The following is a 25,182-nucleotide window of genomic DNA, read 5'->3' as shown; positions in this document are numbered from 1 at the left end:
ACAGGGTGAAAAAGTAGAATTTTTGGGATTTAGAATGGGAGTTCAAGAGGCAAGATGGAGGCATCTGGGTGTGTCCTGTCCTTCTTCTTGTCCTCCATCTTCTGCTGTGATGGTGACACTTCTGGATGGGTTTAGAGTGGAGGCAGCCTGTCTAACTAACATAGGTGATAGGTATTGGAAAATTATTGTAAATAAAGCACACGTAGTTCTTAGTATGAAAAGCCAACACCACCCCAAGGGCAGGGACTGTGCCACAACCCGATCTGCTGGACAGATCTCAGCAGGTCAGAGAGAGAATGTAACAGATAAGAGAAAATAAACAACCCTGAAAAGTAGAACCAAGGAATCTCGACTTCTTCTGTTGTGGGGCTGGGAAAAAAGGGACTTTTAATACCTGGGGAGCCATTTCAGCAACAAACCCAAGATATATGTACATGAAATGTGGTGCAGGTCTGCCAGAGTAGGCCAGTGACAATGTCTGTGTTCCCCCAGGTCAACATTGCCATCAGGTCCTCACTGCAGAGCCTCAGGGAGAAGATTGAGCAGCTGAGGGAGCAGCTGCTGCGGGCAGTGTCCACTCGGCAGATGTACCTGTGCCAGCAGCCTGCCCCAGGCTGGGGCACTGCACAGTGCAAAATGGGAAAATGTGCTGTGCAAAGTGGGAAAATGTGCTGTGCAAAATGTGCTGTGCAGAATGTGGTGTGCAAAATGCGTGCAAAGTGTGCTGGGCAAAATGTGCTGTGCAAAATGTGAAAATGTGGTGTGTAAAATGTGTACAAAGTGCTGTGCAAAGTGTGCTGGGCAAAGTGTTCTGGGCAAAATGTGATGTGTAAAATGTGTGCAAAGTGTGCTGTGCAGGATGTGCTGTGCAGGATGTGCTGTCCCCCCCTGCCACATCTCTGGCTTTCCCCTGGTTCCCTCTGCAGGACACTTGGCACAGAACATTCTCTGTGCTGCTGTTGTCACTGTCAGGGCAGGAAGGGCCGGGCACCCCTGGGCTGCTGGGACAGGGCCTGGCTCTGGTCACCCCTGTGTCCCCATCCTTGACAGGAGGGGCTGAGAGGAGCTTGAGGAGAGCTCTGAGGCTGTGTGAGTTTGGTCCTTAACCCAGAGCCCTCAGCACCCAGCTGGAGGGGGACAGGAGGCAGAACCTGGTGGACGAGCTGGTGACACGGCACAGGCAGCTGGAGGCATCCTACAGGAATGAAGGTCCTGAGCCAGACATGAGCAGGTATGGCCCTGTCCCCTCAAATCCCGGGGAATCTGAGCTCTGGGGGCACCTGGAGTGACAGCTGAGCTCATCTGCCCCTGCAGGTACCAAAGGGAGGCATTTGCTCAGAAATGAGCTGGTTTTGTCAGTGACAGCACATGCCTGGCAGCTCTCTTGGTGCCATTCCCAGCTCGGGGTCCCTCTGCAATCCTGGCGGATCCTGGCCCAGCTTTGGGCTCCTGGGGGTGGCAGAGCCCCCCTGGAATGTGCCTGGGGCTGACACTCAGCTCTGCCCTGCATTAGAACAATCAGCACCTGGGGTTTGATGGGGCTGAGCGCTGACACTTGCCTGGCTGGTGCTGCTTTTCCACATCTAATCCAGGCCTGATGTGACAGCCCACGGTGCCCAGGCCCTGCTCTTGCCAGCAGCCCTTCCTTTCATTAACCTTCCTGCACCACTGATCACATGTTTGCTGGCCAGGCCTGGGGCTGGAGCTTTGCCCTGGAATTAAGCTACTTTACTGTGCTCAGCACTCAGGGAGCTCCACATCCTGTGAAAGCTGCTCTGAAGCTGTTTCTGGGCTGCAGGGCTGGGCTTTAATGCTCCTGGGGCTGATCCCAAGTGACAACTGCTGCAGGACTCTCCCTGCCTGGGGACAGCATTCCTGCCCCTCCAGCCCAATTAAGGAGCCCATGGGATGCCCAGGGCAGGGTTGGGCTGTTTGTGTGCCCCCCTCGAGCAGGGCCAGCTCCATTTCCTTTAGTGGGGATTTAATGACAATTTCAGTGGCTTCTGCCCCTGTTTCTCCTTGGGAGGGTCTGTGCAGGCTGTTGGAGCAGGGGCTGCAGTGGGGCAGAATCCCCAGGGTGTCACTGCATTCCCAAGGCAGGGTGGGGAGAGCAGCCAGCAATGGGGACTCTCTGGGTGCCACAGGTCAGACTTTTAGAGTATTTAAACATCTGTGGAGACAGAGGGATGGGAATAGTCCCACTCCTGTCTGGCCCGGTCTCAGGCTGGAGAAGTCCATGTCAGTCACCAGAGAATCAATGAATTCCTGCCCTTCCTTGGTGTCTCTTGGAATTCCTAAAAACAGAGACAAATTCTGGTGCCTGTGGGACACAAAGCGCCTTCAGGAAGAGAAGAGTCTATATTAATTTTTCTCCTCAGTCACCGTTTTCCTGGTTGAAGTCCTTCCTGACAGATGGAAGGGATTCCAGCCTGGATCCAAACAGGAATTTTACCTAACGCCAAACAGGCTCCAATCCATGAGTGCCCACTTCAGGTGTCAGATACTTTGGGAATCTGGCTCTTGTTTGTGGGGGGCGGATAAGGAAATAAGGAAATAAGAAAATGAGATCAACAGGAGTGGTCTGGGTGCCTCTGAAATCCCTTCCTGGTGTCCTCTCAGTTGTGCTGGAGCCTCCTGGCTGCAGCATCCTGGGATGGGGATGGCTCAGGTGGGTGGGACAGAGGGAATTGTCCCCCAGGAGAGCCCCTGAGTGCCAGGATCAGACCTGGGCTGGGGCTTCCCAGGGTTCGGGGGGCTCTGTGGTCAGGGGCGCCCTGCAGCTCCAGCCCTTGGGGCAGTGGGAGCAGGGAACCACAGGGAGATGCTGTCCAGGGCCACATGGGGTTCCCTGGAGTGGGGAACTGCAGCTCCTGTGCTGCTGGGCTGGAAATCCTCTGAAATCCTCTGCCAGCTGCAGGGACTGCTGGAGAATTCCCACCAGGAGAGGTTCCTGTGAGGAAATCTCCACCTGGATGGTGCCTGGAGGGGATTTGGAGCTGCCTGTGCTCATGTGGCCTCTCATGGGTTTTTGGAGAGATAGGGTTTCTATTTCAGAAAATTTCTATTTTAGAAAATTAATTTTTATTAGAAAATGGTTATATAGAAAATTTATATAGATTTTTTTTTTTACAAATTTCTATATTTGTATAGAAAATTGTTTTATTTATTAGCTTGGAACTTCCTAAAAATACAGAGTGAGCTCTGTAAGTGAGAGAATGCCCCAGTCCTGCTGCTCCCCTGTGGAGAGTGACCTATGAAGCCAGGCTGGGGTGCCCTGGGTGCTTCAAAGAGCCCCTCTGCAGTTCAGGGAATGTTCAAGTGATCATCCACCCAGCTGTCAGATGACCCAGGTTTTGTTTCAGACTCAGTCTTGCAGAGCCCTAAGCCTCGATGTGTGGCCTGTAGTAAGTGCTGGTTGAGTAATCTAAGTTACTTGGGAGGTGTTTCTCAGAATTATCAGTGAAACAAAGGACAAGCCCTCCCTTGTTAGGCAGTGCCAGAGCTCCCTGATTTTAAAGCCCATCACCTTTTCTGCTCGGGCACATCGCTGAGCCCTGTAATTAGTGAAATCTGCTCCCCTCATCAAAAGGCATCCCCACACTGCAGTGCTCTGTGAGGCTCCCCAGCTTTGCCTGATTAACTCGTGGAAGCAGTGGGTGGCTAATTGGATAAGCTTTAATCTTCACACCAGGCAGGGCAGGAGGAAGTGGGGCTGTGTGCAGGGGAAGGCAGTTACCAAACATGTCACAAAGATTATTGTGAGCAGCAAACCCCGGGCATGACCCAGCCCCAGGAGTGGGGCTGGCAGGGACAGAGGCACAGCCACAAATTGTCCCAGATTTGCTTGCCTTGGCTGTTTTTGGGCAGGCAGGAATAGCTGTGCTGGTTTTAGCAAGCAGAGAGTTTCTGTTCCCTTTGCTTTGGTTAAACAGCTCTGGCAGATGTTGTTACCTGGGGTTTGTGTCCCTCTAATTGAGGGGAATTGGGAGAGCTGCAGGGCTGGTTCCATCTCTAGCAGAGCAATGTTTCTGTCGTGGTCACAAACTGGTGCCACTGGTGGCACTGGGAGATAAAAGAGCGCATTTAATCTCCCAGAGCAGGGAGGAAAGGTGGGCAATGTGCAAAACTGCCCTCCAGGTGTGTGTCAGTTTGTCTGGTCCAGCCTGATTGCCAGCCCTGAGAAATGCAGGGCAATTTCATGGAGGAGCAGGGCTGGGGTGCAGAACAATCCCAGCTCCTCTCCCTGAACACCCAGCTGGCCATGGCACAGCAGGGCTGGCTCTGCTTTGGGGTTCACCCATTGGGGTGGGTAAGGGAGATGCTGAGATTTAGAAAAAGTCCTTTTGAGCCATTTTCATGAAAAAAGAGGTCTTCTATTTTTTCTATATATTTTCCATATTTTTCTATTTTTTCATATTTTTCCATATTTTTTATTTATTTTTCTTTCTTTCTTTATTTTTTCCTATATTTGTTTTTTTTTCTGTATTTGTTTTTATATTTGTTTTTTCCTGTATTTGTTTCTTTTCCTATGTTTGTTTTTTTCCCCTATATTTGGTTTTTTCCCCTATATTTGTTTTTTTTTTCCCTATATATATTTTTTTTAATTTTCTATTTTTTTTTCTATTTATTTTTTTCTATTTATTTTTTCCTATTTTTCCTTCTGCCTTCACCCGGAGCCGGAGCGCAGTGCCCGCGCTGCCGGGCAGAGGAGCTGCGGGCTCTGATTTTCCAGCAGCGCTGCTCCATCGCACGGCCAGGAGATGTCCCCAGCTGCCCGGGATTGCTGCGGGAGCCCCGGGAGCTCGGAGCCCTTCGGTGCCCCTCTGTCCCCCCAGTGCCCCCCTGCCCCGGGCTTGGCCACAGAGGGGTGCCCAGCACAGGGGGGCACTGGGCAGATCAGAGCAGCTCCATAAAAACTCAATTAAAACCACCAAAACAACTGCAACGTTCTCATTTAGGTCTGGGTGTAACTAAAATAATTAATTATTCTTAAAAATACTTATAAATAATATAAATATATTAAAAATATAAATAATATAAAAACGTATAAATAGTAGTTATTATAATTAATTATTAGTTCTTATAATAATTAGTTATTTTAGTTACACCAAAGTCTAATAATTGAGAACTTCGGAGATCCTAAAATCCCTCTCATTTCTTCTGTTTGTGGAAATGCTTTGGGAAAGAGCAGGGAGAAGCTAAAATGGGGATGAAATACAGAGTTGAAAGAAAGGAAAGCAGAAAGCAAAGCTCCAACTTGTGAATTGCTCCAACTTCCTCCAGTTTGGGGGAAGCAGCCTCAGCATGCCTCCCCCCAAACCCAAGCTGCAGTTCTGGGGTCAGGGACCCCCAGTCTGCTGTGGGGTTTGTCCTGTAGGAGACACCAGTGAAGGGCTGGAAGGCAGAAAGCAGAAATCTGGGACTGAGGAAATGTTTCAGTGGGGTTTCATTTTACTGCCTGGATTTATGTGCCTTGGACATGGAAATCTTGTTTTCTGTGGTCACCAGGGAGGTGTCTGTAATGTGAACAATCTCAAGTCATAATTCTTTGAAAAGAAAACCCATTATTTAATTACTCTTTCATTTAGGAGTGTGTGCTCCTGGCTTCTCATTCGGGCTGGTGCCAGACTGGGAAATGCAGGGAGGGAGCTGTGTCCATCTCAGTTCCCAAAATCCAGGAATGTTCCTGCTTAGCTTTGGTCAGCATGGCAGGGAATTCTCATCTGATTTGCATCTCTGTTAACAAGTGGATCCTATTGCTGTTTGAGGCTGTGGCAGTATTTTATATGCTTTGATCAGGTAGCAAATCCAGGAATAATGTGTATTCCCAGGAATGCTATGTGCTCTACATGCAAACAGCATTTTATATGGATTTGTTTATTTATTTATACAATAAATACATACATATATTTATCTATACAATAAACACATAAATACATACATATATATATATATACATGTATGTGTATATATATATATATATACACACATACATATATATATATATATACATATATATATTTGTACAATCTGTGGATTTATTACACAATTATTTATCCCTGTAAGATGAATTCTGTCCTTCCTTACCACTTCCAGCCTGTGAGGTGGATTTGTTCTTGGGGATTGTTCTGGCTGATCCCTGCTGCACAGGGCTGCACAGAGGGCTCAGCCCTGGGTGCTGCTGTGTGCCAGGGGTGGGAATCACTCACTGGGCTCTGGGTGCTGTGTGCCAAGGGACAGACACCCAGCCAGGGTGGGAATCACTCACTGGGCTCTGGGTGCTGTGTGCCAAGGGACAGACACCCAGCCAGGGTGGGAATCACTCACTGGGACCCTGGATGCTGTGTGCCAAGGGACAGACACCCAGCCAGGGTGGGAATCACTCACTGGGACTCTGGGTGCTGTGTGCCAAGGGACAGACACCCAGCCAGGGTGGGAATCACTCACTGGGACTCTGGGTGCTGTGTGCCAAGGGACAGACACCCAGCCAGGGTGGGAATCACTCACTGGGCTCTGGGTGCTGTGTGCCAAGGGACAGACACCCAGCCAGGGTGGGAATCACTCACTGGGCTCTGGGTGCTGTGTGCCAGGGGACAGACACCCAGCCAGGGTGGGAATCACTCACTGGGACCCTGGGTGCTGTGTGCCAGGGGAGAACACCCAGCCAGGGTGGGAATCACTCACTGGGACCCTGGGTGCTGTGTGCCAGGGGACAGACACCCAGCCAGGGTGGGAATCACTCACTGGGCTCTTTTCAGGTCCAGCCTCATGGCAGGAGGGGCCAAACGAGGCGTCACCAACCCCTGGCTCTTGGAAGAATCGGAGGAGACCAGAGGTCTTGGCTTTGATGAGCTCAGGCAGCAGCAGAGAAGGATCATTGAAGGTACAAGAGCCTTTCTGATTGTTTTGAGCATCTCTGGGACTCTGAGAGGAGCTTTTATTTGGACCTCAATACTCCAGGCTGGGCTGAAGTTTGATTCTTTACAGATGTCAAACACAGCAGCTCCAGGCAGCTGCTCTCTGTGTGTGCAGGGGCAGCATTGTGCTTGCAATGTTCTTACCTGGATGCAACCTCTTAAATTAAATTTCAGAGGTTCTGATTTGCCCATATTTATGGTTTTGTGTGCTGTGTGATCACATAACTGCCCTGGCTGGAGGGGCCTTGCTGGGTGCATTAAAGGTCTTGTTGAACTGGGACAAGGTAAGAATTAACTCCAAATTAATTAATCCAAAAACGGTCTTCAGATTTTGGCCCTCTGCACCCATGAGGAGTCTCTGGCTTTGGGAGTGTTGGGAGAGCTCAGCCTGGGGAGGTCAGGTGGCTGATGAGGTCATTTCCAGGCAATTCCAGTCCTGGAAGTGATGCAATGAAATCATTCTCCAGGAAAAGCCTGCTTCACTCTGCCTGGGAACAACAGCTCAGGAGGGTTTCTGATGGGTCAGGAGGGGCTCAGCTGCGTTTTTAATTACCTTATAGCTAATTAAACTGGGGCTAAAGGAGGCTGCAGGAGTGGAGGTGTCCTGGGCAGCCCATTTGGCCATCGCTGCTGTGCCCTGGGCACTGACCCCTCTGCAGCTCCTCAGTGCCACCCTGGCAGCTCTGGGCAGGGAGAGCTGCACATTTGGGCTGAGGGGCTCCCTGCAGGCCCAGGGGATGTGCTTCTTGCCCCATGTGTCACTGCCCTCATCCCCTCAGCTCTCCCCACCCTCCGTGTCCTCTCGCAGATTTCAAAATCTCTTGGAATTCTTTGGTGTTTGCATCACCTGTTTTCTTTTATTCATGTTAAAAGTTGCTTGGAAAATTTAAAAAGGCTAATCTGGAGCTCTCTGTGCATGCCAGAAAATCCCCTGCATTTATGATTGAGTAACAGCTAAATGTTAAATTCTTGGATTTTTTTTTTTTTTGGATCCTCAGCAAAATGTCCCAGCCAGAGGACAGAAATTATTTACCCATCATTCACGTTATTTCAAGAGCACTGTTGCCATAAGGATGAATTTTCATGTTGTGTTCATGTGTTTTTCTTAATACATTTTAGCCCTTTAAGCACAGAGTGGGGTTTTTTCCTTCACTTCTACCTATTTTATGTAGCCTGGCATTTCAGCAGTAATTTAATATATTTTCCTGGTGCAGAACAAGATGCTGGACTCGATGCTCTTTCTTCAATCATATCCAGGCAGAAACAAATGGGGCAGGAAATTGGGAATGAGCTGGACGAGCAGAACGGTAAGGACCAGGTCTTGCCTCACTTTTGTGTAAACCTGGGGTTTGTTTTTTCCTCTCCTCACACAACTGCTCCTCCTGCCCACAGAGCAAGCAGCTGGCACTGAAGGTGTGTGTTCAGCCGTTGCAGACTGTGCCCGCTCACACCTGGTTCTATTGTGCCTGCTCACACCTGGTTCTATTGTGCCCGCTCACACCTGGTTCTATTGTGCCTGCTCACACCTGGTTTTGCTGTGCCCGCTCACACCTGGTTCTATTGTGCCTGCTCACACCTGGTTTTGCTGTGCCCGCTCACACCTGGTTTTGCTGTGCCCCTCTCCTCCCCTGTGGGCTGTGCCCAGTGCAGAACACTTGGGGCGCTTCCCCCAGCCTGACTTTGGAACAAGGACATTGTTGATTGCTGCTCCAGAGCACAGAACGGATGTTGTGCTCCATCTTCTGCCTTTTTCCATTTTATGGCAGTTTTTATGTGTTGCAGGGCTTCACTTGAGCATTCTCATTCTGTATTTCCTGATTAGCTAATGGAGAAGTCTTGAGGCAGCGATTAAAGGAGCAGCCTTGCACTGTTTGCTGCAAGAGATTGGGTTGGGGAGGGTTTGTGGCAGAAGTGTGGCTCAAATTCAGTGTCATATTGAACCAGGAGAGCACCTAGCTCCTTTCAGAGGAGCCAGTGCCCAGTGGAGTTGCTCTCCTGCAATAATAAGTAAATAAAAGTGCTTTGTTACTCACCTCACTGTGGCATGAGCAGATCCTGCTGAGCTCTGCATCCCTTCCACCTGGAACAGCCCAGAGAGAGCCCTGGGCTTCATCCCTGGGCAGGACAGTGTCCTTTTCCTTGCTGAGAGCCTGAAACCCTGATTCCTGCTTCTTCTGGGGTGGTGTTTGCCCTCTGCAGTCTCTGGAGTTTGGAACCTCTCTGCTCAGAGTGAGGGGTTCCAGAGTCACATCCCTGCCATCAGTGCTGATGGCTGCTCTGCTCTGTGCACTGTGAGGGGTTCTGGGGTCACATCACACCATCAGTGCTGATGGCTGCTCTGCTCTGTGCACTGTGAGGGGTTCCACAGTCACATCACACCATCAGTGCTGATGGCTGCTCTGCTCTGTGCACTGTGAGGGGTTCCACACTCACACCATCAGTGCTGATGGCAGCTCTGCTCTGTGCACACTGAGGGGTTCCACACTCACATCACACCATCAGTGCTGATGGCAGCTCTGCTCTGTGCACACTGAGGGGTTCCACAGTCACATCACACCATCAGTGCTGATGGCAGCTCTGCTCTGTGCACACTGAGGGGTTCCACACTCACACCATCAGTGCTGATGGCTGCTCTGCTCTGTGCACACTGAGGGGTTCCACACTCACACCATCAGTGCTGATGGCAGCTCTGCTCTGTGCACACTGAGGGGTTCCACACTCACACCATCAGTGCTGATGGCTGCTCTGCTCTGTGCACAGGAGGATGGATTTCTCCTGTTTGCCACAGCTAAACCCAGGAGGGATGTGAAATGCCTAGAATAGGAGGGGAAATTCCTGCAATATGTCTTTGTTTATTAATCTTAGGGCTGCTGAGGAAGGGTTTGTGCAGCTGGGACAGACCATGCTCAGTGCTCTTGGCATGATGTTTGGATCCTCTGCCTCGTGTGAGGAAAGACATTTTCAATTAGGGGTCTCATCTCATAGGTTCCTTTATTAATTGTTGTTTAAAAAGTCATATTAATTGCTTTTTTTCTTTTCCTCTAAATATACAATAGGAATTTCCTCTAAATAGGAGACAGGTGGGAAGCATGAGCATGTTTATGGATTCTCTGTAAAATTTTGGTTTCTCCTTAGGAAAATACACAATCTGTGTCCCATTTCCCTGCTGGGGGTTGGGGATGGTTCCCCAAATTCTTACGTTTTTTGGGACCATGTGTTCTGTGCCATTGTATTTTTGCCAGACTTCTAGCAACGAAACCTGGAAATATCTGTGAATGGAATATATTTAACCCTCCTTTTTACAAATACTGCAGATAGTGCTGCTGTTGTTTGTCTTGGAGACAGTTACAAACCTTGAGCAAATTCCTGTGTTTCCTTGGAGCTCCACCTTGAGCTGAGGCAGCAAAGGGCAGCCTTGTGGGTGCTCTGAGCAGGAGAGGTGAGGATGGTGTGTGCTGCTCCTGGGGGTGCTCAGAGCCTGTGTCCCACAGCCAGGAGCAGCAGAGCTGCCAGCCCTGCAGGAAGGGTCAGCAGGAGAGGCTGCAGCTGCCCAGGGGATTTGGGAGGAGCCTCCAGGTGAGGGGCAGATCATTCAACACTTCCTCCATCCCTGCCATGCCAGGGGAGCTCCCCTGTTTCCCCTGACTCAATGCAATCCCTTTTGGGGGTTTTTGGCAGGTATGAGGGATAGGGTCAGACATTTCATTGCCACTGGCACCCTGCAGGAGCTGAAGCCCTTAGCAATATTTTCCAGGGGCTGTTTCCCTGTGCACACCTCACTTCATGCCCTGTGTTAACCACGAGCAGACTTTGCTCAGGCTCTGTGCCAAGCCCTGTCTCTGCTGCTGGCCCAGGCTGATGAGGATAACTGCCCTGCAATTTCCCCTGCCCTGGAATCCCTTTCCTTCCTGGTGCTGAGTGATAATGGCATCGTCTGCCTTGTGGGGAGGCACGGGAAGTTCATCTTCATTAAGTGCTGCTTCAACATTTCTCTTTCCTGCACTCAGACTTTCCATCAGAGCCCCTTTCTGTGGGAAGCTTCACTTCCCCTTGCCTGGCTGCTGGGGATGTTCCCACCTTCTGCAGCTTCTCCTGCTGTTAAAATAAAGCCTGCCTTCGTCCAGGAGCAGCTGATAACGTGCATTAATTAATGAATTAGCCTTTGGGGAGCTGGGTACCAATTTTCCAGGCTCCACAACTAGATTTTTAATTTCAGATTCAGTAGCATATTAATGCTCTACTGGAGCTGGGAGAAAGAATTGACCATGTTGACTGCAGTAGTGGCTGTCCTCAGCCTATATATTCTTTTTTTCCATGGTTATCCCTATCATACTGGGCAAGGAAAATGTAAGGATCACGTGTGTCTGTGCAGCTAAGTAGCTCTTGGGGCAGGATATATACAAGATATTCATTCAGCCTGAATTCAATGCATAGGGCTGTGGAAAGTATTGAACCTTGATCACTCCTAATAGTGACTGACTCTGCCATTGTGTGAGGACAGATGAGTGACCTCTCATCCCAGTGATCACACACACACTGCCATCCAACTGGAAAGAAACTCTTTTGTTGACCTGAAATGAAATATATCAATATATTTATGAATTATATTTATATAATATGTATATATTTATTTAATCTTTATATATTATTAAATTTCTATTATTTATATTATTTAATATTTATTTCTCTATTTATATGAATTCTACTTATAGAATATTTATATATTTATTATTTATATATCATATATTAATATTATTTATTATATTTGTATATATATTTAATATGAATTCTATTTACAAAATATGTATATTTTTATATATTTTTATATATTTATATATGAATATACAAATGAAACACTCATTTCCTCAGGTCTGCTTTTCCCAGCTCCTTGGAGGTGTTGGCACCCCCAGCTCCCCGGGGTGCCCGGAGGCATTTGGGCATTGTCCCCTGGTGCCAGCTGGGGTAGCTGTGCCCCTGCAGATGCACCAACACCGAGGGATTCGTTATGCAAAGTTTACTCCTCACGTGTGGATTGCTTTGTGTTTGTTAAATGACTGCAAAGTGATTAAACCCCTTTGGGAGGGAGGTGCCTGGTGGTGCTGAGGGGCAGGAGCTGGAGCTGTGTCCCTGGGCATCCCTGGGCCCTGGAGACAGCTGTGCCCATGGAGGGTCCTGTCCTTGCGCCCAGGTGACAGCAGGTGACACCAGCCTGCCTGAGCCCACATCTCTGCAAGAACCTCTGGAGGCAGCAGGGGCTGCTCAGGTGGGATCCCTGCATCACAGAATGTTCTGGAAGAGCCGCTTTCCCCCAGGGTACAGCTGGGGTGGATGTTGGTGGCACAGAATGTTCTAGAAGAGCCCGTTCCCCTGGGGTGGATGTTGCTGTGCTGAGCCCCATCCTTGGCTCTCCCATCCTCATTTTAGTGGGGTTTCAGTGGTTGTGTGCTCAGGTTTTCACTGCAGCTCTGCCCTGCAGGTTTTCTGGCTCTGCTCAAAGCTGGTTTTGGGCCTGTGCAAACCTCCTGAGTGGAGCATTTTGCACTGATGAGCAAAAGAGAAGCTGGGTACCAGGAGACATTGTTTTTTTCCAGCCTCAGGAGTCTGCTAGCAGTGGGGATTAGCAAAAGAATTTTCCCATCATTAGCTCCAAATTTGGCCCCAGAAAACTTTCTGTAATCCTTTCATCTGTTCCATAAAAAAAATAAAAAAGAAAGAAAATAGTGTAAATGGCCTCTGGCCCTGGTGATGAGGCAATCTAATCTAGTGCAATAATTGTGGAAGAATGCTTTCAGAAATTGTGAATGCTGTTTGTTTTACCCTTATAGAGATGTTTTCTCATTGTGACATGCTTGCATGAGAATGGAGTACTCTGGGATGGATGGTAAATATTGGGAGCTTGCAAAACTCGCCCTGTTTGGCATTTTTCCCTGCCAGGGTCATTCCTTTGCTCTGCTGAGGAGGGGTTCCTTTGCTTCCGGCTCCTCTGAACTCCACAGCAGAGCATAAATAAATTCATGTCTAGATAAACTGCAAAATCAGACCCTTCATGTCCTTCTCCTGGTCAGGACAGTGCTGTGCCAGTCAGGATGTCCCTACCCAGAAAGGATCATTTTAAGTAAACCATCTCTCATAATAATCCTTTAATTATATGGTTATGTAACGTTTTCAATTTCTTGTCAAAATCAAGTTTCTGAAACCGACCAGAAATTGTGGCACGATGTTTTTGTTTACAATGGCTGTGCAAAGCAAAGGTTGCAGTGTCACCTCTGGTCACAGTGGGTGGCACAAGATCCTGCAGAGGGACCCAGCTCAGCCTGGGGCAGGGTTTGGTTACCCTGATGGAAGTGTGAGCCTGGAGCCTGTTCTGGCTGCTCTGAACACACCTGGACAATTTTCCTGGCACCATCAGTAAAGGATGGAAACGTCCCTGGTGCTGCCAGTCCCGGCACCATCAGTAAGGGATGAAAACATTCCTGGAGCTGCCAGGGCTTACTGGAGGCAGCAGCAGAGTGAGATTCCCCTCCAGGGCAGTGCTCAGTGCTGCAGCAGCCCAGACAGGACATGGACAGTGAAGAGCTCCTCCTAAAGGTTATTTACATGGCTATGGCAAAATCCTAAAGTCATTTCATGTTTCTGTTTATTAGGAAATTTTTGCTGTAATACAAATTAATCAACACTGGGTATGGGTGTGCTGGAGTGCTGAGCCTCAGAGCAGGGGCTGGGGATGCATTGCATCATTGTTAGGATTAGTTTGTAAATCAGAAATGAGTAAAGATTGAAGTTTCAGAGATGTTCACCATCTTGTCTAAACAATATCTGTTTCCATCCTTTGGAGGTGGCTCCATCCTGCCTCTGTGACCCCTTGGAGGTGCTCAGCATTCCCAGGAAAGGCTGAGCACCAGCAGGTTCAGCTTTGCTGGAAGCCTCCATGGAGGACCATGTGTTTCTAATATTCATATTTAAAATAACGATCCCTAGCCCCAGTGACCTCAGACCGTGCAGATAGATTTTAATTTTGCTTCCTGAGCTTATTGTATGGAATAGAAACAACTGCAGTGTTACTGGGACACAGCTCTGTCTTTATTGCACATTGTTTAAGTGGATTTAACCCTTCCTAGGGGGAAACTTAACTTTGCTTTTTGTCTAGAGTGGTCTGAATAGTGCAGTGCTTAGGCTGAGAAGCTGGGAGCTGCCAAACCTGAGCTTACATGGCACTTCTTGGGTGTATTTTTAGTCCTACAGCCCTTGCAGTCTGTTTTCTGCAGGTCTTGCCTCATTTCTTGCATGGGACTCAATCTCTTCTGGGGCTGAGCTGTGCATTTGTGGTGACAAGAGCTGTCTGTAAGGTCCCTGCCTGGCTGTTCCAGGTGTGGAGAAACGTTTAGGGAGTGGGGCCAGGCTTGTGAGAGGGTTTGTGGCAGCAGCAGCAGATGAATGTGGCCTGAGAGCACAGAACTATCTGTGCTGCTGCCCAGGAGCTGAGGGTTTAACCCATCCTGGTCTCTGCAGCAGTGCCTGGCTGGGCACCCCAGGCTGGGTGCAGGGAATCAGGGAATACCTGGGCTGGGAAGGAGCTCTGGGATCACCTGGACCACCCCCAGCTGGGACTGGGGATGTGGAATCATTTCCTTGTGAAGAGCCTTTAAAATCCCAGAGTCCAGCTATAAACCTGTCACTGCCAGCTCCACCACAAACCATGGCCCTGAAATATATTGGAAAGGTAGATAAGGTTTGGTTTGCTTGTGGTTTTGAAAAAGAGAGCTTCAAACTCTCTTTGAGTGAACATCCAAACTAAACCTTCACTGCAGAATAAACCTCCAGTTTTCCATGTGAGTTGCAGTAGTGGTGTTTCATCTCCCAGGGAAGCTGTCAGAGTCAGAGCACACTCAGCCCTGCTGTCAGGAGGGCCATGCTGGGCAGGTCTGTGGGGCAGCTTTAACTCCAGAGCAGAGCTGGAGCTGTGTGCAGTCCATCAGGAAAGCAGCCTCGTGCTGGGTGATGAGGATAAAACAAATTATTTGGTGTCTGTCAAGGAAGTCACCCTGCCTGTGCTGCCTGCTGGGTGATGGAAACCAAGGTTACACTGAATTTGCATTGCTTTGAGAAAGGTAACTACACAAAAAAAAGTATTTACAGTGTTTCCTAACCTTTAAAGTATGAGACTTTGCTGCTTCAGTATTTCCAGTGTTTATTTATCTGTGAAATTTCCTGGTATTCTTAAAAGGAATGTGGAAAAAGCAGGGAAGCCACTGCAGAATGGATGTGTCTGCAAGCCTGGGTGTGCAGCCAGATGGGAACCTGCACAAGGAGCTCTGGAGCTCAGGCCCAGGGCAATTTCAGCAGTGTTGGATGATTGGAGCAGCAGGAGGAGGTGTGAGGTGTGCTAGCCATTGCTTCACAGAGGGCTGCTGACAGCACGGGGAGGAACAGGGAGCAATCATCCCTGTGCAGCCTGTCAGGCTCTGCTGGGCTGGGTTTGCCATGCAGTCCCATCCTTTCTGGTTTTCTCTCCTCAATGCAGTTTCTGCTCTTGTGCCTGTCACCTGTATGGCTTGTCCTTAGTCCCCAGCTGGAGCAGGAGTTGTTTTGTCTCCCTGCTCTGTGCACGGAGCTCACATCCCCTGATATGAACCCAGACCCACACACTAAAGCAGCACAGAACCTGAAAACAGAAAAGCCAAACCTGAAGGCGTCACTTTAGGTGACTGGAAATAGAGAATGGGGAGCAGCCAGGGGCTCAGCAAGGCTCGTGTGCAGGGGACATGCAGAGGATGCTGCTGCTGTCCCAGGGCTGTTTTTGCTTCTCCCAGGGCTGTTTGCAGAGGATGCTTCTCCCAGAGCTGTTTATTTGCTGCTCTCAGGGGTATTTACAGAGGTTATTGCTCCCAGGGCTGTTTATTTGCTGCTCCCAGGGGTGTTTTTTGCTGCTGTTCCCCATGGGGTGTTTATTTGCTGCTTCCAGGGGCATTTGCAGAGGTTATTGCTCCCAGGGCTGTTTATTTGCTGCTCCCAGGGGTGTTTTCCCTTCTCCCAGGAGTATTTGCAGCCCTGGGGCTGCACCTGGCAGGGATGAAAGCCCCACTGCTGCCCCGGGCTGCTCACACACAATGAGCCTGGCTGGCCCCTTGGCACGGGCAGCCTTTTTCCTTCAATAGTTCAGGCTGTAAAATAACTGTTCAACATTTGTCTTCTCAATTATGTGGATTTTTCCACAGTTAGTCAATCCCTACCTCACCCAGCCTGTGTTGGGGAGGGGGAAACTGTCTCCCTCAATCTGTCTGATCAGGGACCAGAGCTGCTGGGGAAATGAGCTTCCAGCTTTTCTAAACCTTTCAGGATTTTTTGATAAGAATTATGATCTCAAACATCTTCTTTGTTAATCCTTGTCTTTTGTTTCCTAATGGAGAGCTCTGGTAGAAGCCTCAACTTTTAGCACATGAGAGTTTCCCATCTGCTTCTTCAGGCATTTGATTTAAACTGTTTAAAAAGAAAACAAAACCCAACTGTAATTATAGATATTTCAAAACGCTGATGATTTTTTTCCATGTTCATTTTGCTTTTCCTCCGTTCGAGAAAATCTCAAGCTGGGCCTGTGGAAGGGGATTTATTTTCCCAGCCTGCTTTCTCAGGATGTCTGTCATGTGTCAGAAGGAGCAGGGAGGGACAAGCCTGGTCTGTTCTCCTTTAAAGCCCCTTTTTGGTCAATCCCCACCTGTCTGGGAGCAGCTATATTCCCTATCCCATCCAGCTATATTCCCTATCCCATCCAGCTATATTCCTTATCCTACCCAGCTATATTCCATATCCTACCCAGCTATATTCTTTATCCCATCCAGCTATATTCCATGTCCTATCCAGCTATATTCCCTATCCCATCCAGCTATATTCCCTATCCTACCCAGCTATATTCCCTATCCTACCCAGCTATATTCCATATCCTATCCAGCTATATTCCACATCCTATCCAGCTATATTCCCTATCCTACCCAGCTATATTCCATATCCTACCCAGCTATATTCCATGTTCTATCCAGCTATATTCTCTATCCCATCCAGCTATATTCCATGTCCTATCCAGCTATATTCCATATCCTATCCAGCTATATTCCATGTCCTATCCAGTTATATTCCATATCCTACCCAGCTATATTCCATATCCTATCCAGCTATATTCCATATCCTACCCAGCTATATTCTCTATCCCATCCAGCTATATTCCTTGTTCTATCAAGCTATATTCCATGTCCAATCCAGCTATATTCCCTATCCTATCCAGCTATATTCCATATCCTATCCAGTTATATTCCATATCCTACCTAGCTATAATCCATATCCTATCCAGCTATATTCCCTATCCCATCCAGCTATATTCCCTATCCTATCCAGCTATATTCCATGTTCTATCCAGCTATATTCCCTATCCTATCCAGCTATATTCCATATCCCATCCAGCTATATTCTATTTCCTGACTTTCCAGTCCTGCTTGTGGCAAAGAAGGGCAGGGGATGGATTGCCCTGTGCTGAGCAGCCTTTGCTAGAGGAGCTGGGAAAATGTTTGTTGTGTGAGTTTCTGTGTAATTGTATTTATTTTATACCCTTATAGATACACCAAGGTGTTGTACTGACTCATTCTCCTCTGGTTTTTGGCTGAGTTAGGAGGGTTTGGCTGAGTCAGGGAGGGTTTGCAGGTCTGAGCCAGGATCCCAAATGGTTTCTGTGTGCCTGAGCTGGTGCTCAGTGAACAGGACGGGGCTGCTTCAGCATTTTCTCACTGTGACATTTCCCTGTCTCTGGGTAATGTTTTATTCCCCAGTCCTTATGCACCACTTAGGCTAAAAATAATGGTTTATTTTTAAATATTTGCTATTTGTGGCAGTGAAGTGCAGCTTGATGGTTTCTTCTTCAATGTGTACATTAAAGACTGTGACTCCAGTGCTTCCTCTGTGCCTTCCCCTTCTCTGAGGGGATTTTAGGGTTTATGGAGGAGGTTTTGGGGTGTCCCTGGCTGTGGGACATGCACAGGAGGAGCTGCTTTGCCAGGCACTGCTGGAGAGGAGGTGATCCCAGCCTTTGGAGGGGGAGCAGATGCTCCTGTGTCGTGGTGATTCCACTCAGGGCTTTTAATGGATTTCCCAGGAACCCTGCAGAGCTGGAGGCTGCACAGTTACAGCTCAGGAGAGGAGCAGGAAATCACGTTCCTGGGCACGTTGTGCTGCTGAGGTATGGCTGGAATCTGAGCAGTGCTTTGAACTGGGCTCACTCAGCCTGAGCTGCTCTGGGCTCTCCAGCACATCCTCCTGCTTTTCCCATCACCTCCAGGAGCTCATCCCTCCTCCCATGCCTCCTCTGCCATCTCCTCTGCCACCTCTCCTGTTCTCCTGAGCACCATTTATTGCTTCTCTGGCTTTGTGTGCAGTCCCTGGAGATGCTGCCCTGACTTTTGGGGTGCCTGGGTAGGGCTGTTCCAGCTGGGGCTGCTGCCCCAGTCCCAGTTTGTCCCTCCCAGGAGCTGGGCTGGGCTGAGGCAGCAGAACCCATCCATGGTGCAGCCCTGGGGGGGATTTGCCATGTCATTTTAAGTGTAAGGAAATTTGAAGGGTCAGGTTGTGCCCATGGTGTTGGTGGGAGCTGTTTTTCACAGAGGGGTTTTGGCCTGTGCTGGGTCAGATTTTTCTGTTTAATGCCAGGGTAGCTTGATGGAGGCAGAGGGGAAAGCTGGGGGCAGGTGCTTCCTTGGAGTTGTGTTTGAGTCAGAAACAAAAACAATGTGACATAAAGGTGGCATTCTGCTGAAGTGGTGAAGTTGGTATCTTAGAGCATCCCAACATCACTTAAAAACTGATAAAATCATTATGCTGTAATTACTACAGCTATAAATTAAAGTAACTTCCCTGCAAGCTTGGGTGTAACTTTTAATTGGAATTTGCTGATGTATTGAATGTGTTTCATCCCTGTGCATCCCAAACCAGGCTGGTGTGGGTATGACCCTGTTTGTGCCATTATTGTGAGAAACTCTGCCCTGCTGCCTGAGCCAGGCCTTTCTGTGACCCCAGGAGCTCTGGCAGGCAGGGGGGGGTGTACTGCTTGTTCCCACTGAACTGCTCTTTCCAGACATCAATAACTGGAATAATCCTGCAGCACAACAGTAGTACAGCCCTTGGATGTGGGAGCAGACAAAATTCCACTTTCCTTTCTCCCAGCAGTTTTACAAGGAACGCTTCAGCATGAGGGGAATAAATCACACAAGGTACATGAGGTCCCATGCCATGAGGTGTCTGGCACCAGAGTGCAGGGGCACAATCAAATCTGGATTTGGCTCCTGGATCACTGTGCTGAAACAGCTCCAAGGTTGTTTGATCTCAGAATTTTGTTGGAAATTCTCTTACAGGACCAAGTTTGGTGAAAAATGCTGGTTTGGGGCCAGTCTTTAGTGTGAAACGTGTGGCTGACAGGCTTTTTCCAGGCTCAGGGTAGGGATTCAAGTGATACCTTTGTGATACAAAGTGATGGGCTGGGCTCTGGGACACCGAGGCCACAGGTGCCAGTTTGGGGCAGGACACCCTGGGGTTCCCAGTTTGGGGCAGGACAGAATGCCCAGGAACCTTCTGCTCTCAGGTCCTGCTGCTCACTCAGCATCATCACACTCCTGCCGAGGAGGACCCTAATTAGCAGATCCCAATCAGTGTTTGCTGCAAGGTGTTTGTTCTCCTGCAGGACCTGGGGGCTCCTGCTCTGTCAGAGCTCCTCAGGACACCCTGCTGGAGTGAGGGCAGAGGGAAATGGGGTGGGATTTTGGGGTTTCTGTGGCCTGGGCTGCCCCTCCGGCTCATTAGCATCCCCCACACTGTGACATGGTGACAGCTGAGCAGTTTATCCCCTGAAGTTAGCAGGAAGATTAAGGAAAACTCTCATTTCACAGTTGCCAGGAGCCTTTACAAGGGATGTGTTTCAAACAAGCCTCCCAGTAGTGTTTAAAGAAATTGGAAGGGGAAAACCAGTTTTAACAGGGATTAAATGGAGCAGCTGGGCATTAAAGGCAGCAGATGTTGTCTGCCTAAAATCATCCAGAAGTACAGACACTGCCAAGCACAAACACAGCCAAACCCCATCCTTCAGCTCGGGATAAAAACATCTCATAAACGGGCTGGCACGGCTGGCCTCAGAGAGAGCTTTGGGTTTTGGAAGGGGGAAGCTCTGCAGAAGTTCTCACTAACAGGAATTGTGTGAAAATCAGCCACAGCCACAGCTCCATCCTGCCCCAGTGTCCTGGGCTGCTCCACTGGAGCTCGCTCACATCCTCTGGTGTTTGTGCATCAAAGCAATGGTGATAAACACTGAATTCTCCAAATTTAGCTGTGCTCAGGAGATCCTGGGTAAAATGTGTCATTGCTGGCAGCAGCTCTTCCTGCCCAGAGCTGAGAGGGAGGAGCTGCTGCCACAGCCAGAACTGTCCCCAGGGCTGCAGGGCCATTGGCTCTGTGCTCCCTCCTGCTGAGGATGCTCCTCCTCTGTGATGGTGCTCACAGGGGTCTGAGGGTGAGGGAAGAGAGAGGATCTGACTCCATGTTTCAGAAGGCTTGATTTATTATTTTATGATATGTATTACATTAAAAATATACTAAAAGAATAGAAGAAAGGATTTCATCAGAAGGCTAGCTAAGAATAGAAAAAGAAAGAATGGTAACAAAGGTTTGTGGCTTGGGCTCTCTGTCCAAGCCAGCTGACTGTGATTGGCCATTAATTACAAACATCCACATGAGACCAATCACAGATGCACCTGTTGCATTCCACAGCAGCAGATAACCACTGTTTACATTTTGTTCCTGAGGCCTTTCAGCTTCTCAGGAGGAAAAATCCTAAGGAAAGGATTTTCCATAAAAGATGTCTGTGACATTCCTCTTGCTGCCCCAAAGCAGAAATGGTTTTAGCACCAGCTGAGGGTGGGAGTTGAGCTGGTGGTGGCTGCTGTGTGGTGCTCAGAGGGTTTGGTCCATGGTTTGGTGCTGCTGTTCCCATGCACTCTGCTCCTCTGGGCTGTCCTAGGGGTTGGAAGACTCCCTTCTTCTGGGAAAAAAGGGGAGGATTGGGGGGACGAGAAATTCAGCAATTTAATCTGTTTCAGTGTTCCTGAATGTCCTTCCCCACATCCTAAACATGAAAAATATCAGTGAGCTTCCCTTTGGCCCTGGGGGGAGAAAAAGGAGTCTCCAGCTGGAATTCATGAAGGTCTGCTGCAGGAAGGAGCTTGGGGTGATCCCATAAGTGCTGTGCTGGAGTGAACAGCCGGCTCATGCATACTCAAACTGTCCTCGGCACCATCTCCCCAGCATTGCTTCATCCCTTCCACGTGGGAGAGGAGCTCAGGAGAAAAAAAAAAACAACCACAAAACATTAAAAAAGGAGAGCTAGAAACCCAAAGGTACATCGTGTCCTTTGTAAAGAGAGGGCACTGCTTTTCTTGCTTAAACTCTGCCTGAAATCATGGATGTGTTTTATTTTCAAGGTGCTTTTTAAGCATGGGGTCAGCAGCAAGGCTGGAGGATCCTGCAGCCCTGGGCCTGGCAGTGATGCTGGTTCAGAGGAATGTGGTTTTCCCCTCTTAGGCTTCAGCCCAACTGTTGGAAGGCAGGGTAGTGTGCTAGGAGGAGGAGGAGGAGGAGGAGGTGCTGCTGCCCAGCCCTGGTGCTGCATGCCAGGGGAGCCTCAGCAGCTCCAGTACACCAGCTCAGGGAGTATTGGAATTGATACCAATATAGAGAGGCTATTACATCACACCACAACAAGGGAGGAAGAGTCTGGTCCTGTCCTAGGAGAGGTCAGCAGGTCCAGCAGGTCCAGCACCCCCAGCTCCTCGGGGAGGGTCTCTGTCCTGTTCTGGGGCTGCTGAGCCCTGGCCAGGCTGGAAGTGGTGCCTCAAGTTTGAGCTTTCATTTTTCAGCCTCTCTGCTGCCTTAGCGTGTGACTCTGAGCTCCACAGAAAGTGTCAGCAAGGTCTCCTCACAGCTCAGGCACACAGAACAATCCTTTTCCAGCCCCAGAACCAAGGACACCGCTGCAGCTTCAGCCCCAAAAACTGCAAACAACAGGGAATGGAGGGAAGCAACCTGGGAGGGTGGGACTGCATCCCCTGGAGCTGGGATTGGACACTGAACCCCAGCGTGGACATGGACCAGAACTCATAAAAGAGTGAAAACTCCTGACTCTGAGTCCATCCTGGGTCCATCTTGGGTGCAGCCCTGGCTGGGCTCTTGCACTGCCCAAGGTGGATCCTTTGAAGGTTTTTTAAATAAATCCCCACTTTATTCCTGTAACTCTGTCCAGCCCCTGCTCCAGTAGCCTCTCAGGCCACAGCAGAGGTGAACTCCTCTCTGAGGGCTCTGCTGTGCTCAGGAAGGGAGGCTGCCCTGGGCCAGTGCATTCCTGCAGCTACTCCCCACGGGCCTGCTGGGATGATGGATATCTCAGCATCTTTGTTCTTTGTTTTCCCTCTAACACTGGCAGGGCTTAAATCAGGCAGAGAGGGCCTGACAGGTCTCCAGTTACACAAACAAGTGCTGCAGAGACAGGAGCGTGTCGGGTGCTGCTCCTCCAGGGTCTCTCTGGGAGTCAGGGCTGGGACAGGGCTGGGAGCCCTGGATGGAGGCTCTGCAGAGATGGGGATGTGGCTGCAGGGCTGGGATGCTGTCCAGGAACAGCCTCACCAGGAGCCTGTCACTGTGTGCCTTTGGGATGGATCCTGACACATATACTGTGTGTTGTCAGACACTCCACTAAAAGAAAATAGAAGCCGTTGGCTTCCCTTTGTGCTTCTGCTGCTGCTTTCTCTTAAAATAATAATTCTAAGGGTGATATTAATTTGTTCCAGCTTCCATAGAGCAATCCCCTGTCTCCCCAAACCTCAACAGGAATAAATACGACTGCGTAGGTGCAGCTTCAGCAGAGGAGCAGATCTCAGGTTGCACATTAATGCACATTAATGTCAGTTCTCAGCAGCAGCTTGTGAGTGCAGAGGAATCCAAGCTGTGATATCCAAGGTGCTCTCTCCTGTATGTGGGAATCCATAAAATCAGAGGGTTTTGGGAAAGCTGCAAAAGGCCTCAGAGACAGCAGAACTGTGGTTAGAGCTAAGCAGGAGCCATGGGATTGGTCAGCAGAAATATTATTTAAAAAGTAGAAAAGTAAGGACAAATAGAACAATGGTCTGTGTATTAATACTTGTCTAGAATAACTCCCTAAGCTGCAGAAAAGTTTATCTAGCAAGATATTAGGGAGTTCTGAGCTTAATAATGGAGCTCTGTGCATTGTATTACAAGCAGGTGTTATATTTGAAATAAGCATTGTTTAACCAAAGGTACCTGTGCTTATAGTGCTTGCATAGAACTACTGTCAGTGTGCTTTTGCTTTGTGTGATTGGTCAAAAAACTTATAAAGTGAGTTGTAACATTAAGTTCTGTGTCTGCTGCCTGGGGTGTGAGCTGCTGGCATCTTCCCATTGTCATAACCATGGAATGAGACTGATGCTGGAAAATAAACCAGCTCAAGGCACGTTCCCAGCAGTCCTGTCCCATTTGGGATTTGTGCACAGACCCCAGACAGGGACACTGCACACCCAGGAGCAGCTCTGCTGTGCTCTGCTGGTCCCATTCCCGGCTTGCCCAGGGACTCCTGGGTGATTTTGGGCAGGGTTTTCACCTTGCCCTTTGTTTCTGAGCCCCCAAAAGGTGTTACCCCAGGGATGGTGCTGGTGAGCCTGAGCTGCTCTCTGAAAGCTGATTTACTGACAGAGAGCATGGATGTGCCGTGAGGTTCCTCTTGCCAGATCCTTCCTTCAGTGTGGTTCAGGTCATGGTGTGATGAGGGTGGAGGGATGAAATGCTGTAAGGATGAAGCTTTGAGTTTGCTCTTGATCCACAGAGCTGCAGCAATGGCCTGAGCTCATCCCAAACCTGACCAGATCTTTGCTGGTTTGATGAGGAGGGAAAATGAGGTGGAGCAGGTGGCAGACAAAGCGCTGCACCTGGACACAGCTTTGGGGAAAATGCTCTCTGAACCTTCTGCTGCTTGTTTCAGAAGAATGAACTAGAGGAGAAGGAGGTCCAGAGGAGAAGTGGGAAAGCACAGAGAGGGCTCTGATGTCTCGCTGTGCAGTCTGGCCAGCTGGGGATGGATTGCAGATAATGGTTTGCTTTCTGTTCGTGTTTTGGCAGTGAAATATTGGGGAGGGAAAAAAACTAGTGAAGCTGAAGAAGGATATTGGTTCAAGAAAAAATGGGAATGAATTGACCATAAATAGTACAGATGAGAAAATTACTTTTCTTTTTTCTTTTTTTAACTGAGAGATGAAAAATTCCAAAGGAGCTTCCAGAAAAAATGGGCAAAAAATGATCAGTTTTTAAAGTGGAGTTCAGATTAGTAAAAAGTTTGTGACTCGATAGGGAGGGAACTGGCCTGGATCTGCAGATCTTTCTGGGGTTTGTATCTGTGAATATGTGCTGCTATTTCAGAGTAATAAACCCAGCTAAACCATGCTTGGAACTGATTGTTTAATGTATAATACACCAACAATGAAAAACCAGCTGTATTTTGAATCTAGAGAGTGGCAAACTCAAGTACCAATTAGTTTCGTTCTATGGAAAGATCTTATTGTCAAATCATCAGAAAATCTCGGTGTATTCTGAGCAAGGCACTGGGTTGTGTAGGGCACAAAGATGCATCAGGGAAGGAACCTGCAGTGCAGGAGAAGGAAGAAAGCTGCCCAGGCTGGGCAGCAGCACTGGGGGAGTCAGGGAGATTACCATTAATAATTTCTAACCTTTGTGGGCATACATTATGCTGCTAATTTTTTCCTGCTGCTGAATTCCTGTCAATGTTGAAAGTATAAACAATCCCCTGAATAAAATTGTGTTTGGTTTGCCTTGTTCCACGGATTAACAAATCTGATTACTGCATTTAAATTTAATGCCCCAAAATTTCCCCAAATGAATGATTCAGTGTGGGGCCATGAGCAGATGTAATTATCTATGAAAACTAATGAATCATGTCGTTAGGAGAGTTCTCCTTGCAGCTGTCTCCAATTAATGTGTCCGTCAGTGCTGGAGTGAGGAGGCTGTAACCAGGGTTAGGTGCTGCCCCTGCCCAGCCACAGCCACACTGGGCAGGAGCAATCTGCCCTCACTTCTGGGTGTATTTTTGGAAAATGCAAAGCCCTGAGCATGTGTTCTGCCAGTCCTCTGTGATGGGGTGGTGGTGGTGGATTTAATTGCA

General features: G+C 48.7%; 1 protein-coding gene across 1 annotated transcript in view; it reads left to right on the top strand.

Annotated features, from left to right (window-relative positions):
- Positions 1-25,182, top strand: part of STX8 (syntaxin 8) — a 79,853-nt gene that overhangs the window by 4,363 nt on the left and 50,308 nt on the right. The window contains exons 3-6 of the mRNA XM_058817211.1: positions 493-587; positions 1,121-1,231; positions 6,759-6,883; positions 8,132-8,224. Of these exons, the coding sequence (XP_058673194.1) occupies positions 493-587; positions 1,121-1,231; positions 6,759-6,883; positions 8,132-8,224 (424 nt within the window). The remainder of the gene's footprint in view (positions 1-492; positions 588-1,120; positions 1,232-6,758; positions 6,884-8,131; positions 8,225-25,182) is intronic.

The sequence above is a fragment of the Ammospiza caudacuta genome, chromosome 19 (assembly GCF_027887145.1).
Source record: "Ammospiza caudacuta isolate bAmmCau1 chromosome 19, bAmmCau1.pri, whole genome shotgun sequence".
In the NCBI taxonomy this organism is placed as follows: domain Eukaryota; kingdom Metazoa; phylum Chordata; class Aves; order Passeriformes; family Passerellidae; genus Ammospiza; species Ammospiza caudacuta.
This window is presented reverse-complemented; position numbering and strand designations above follow the sequence as displayed.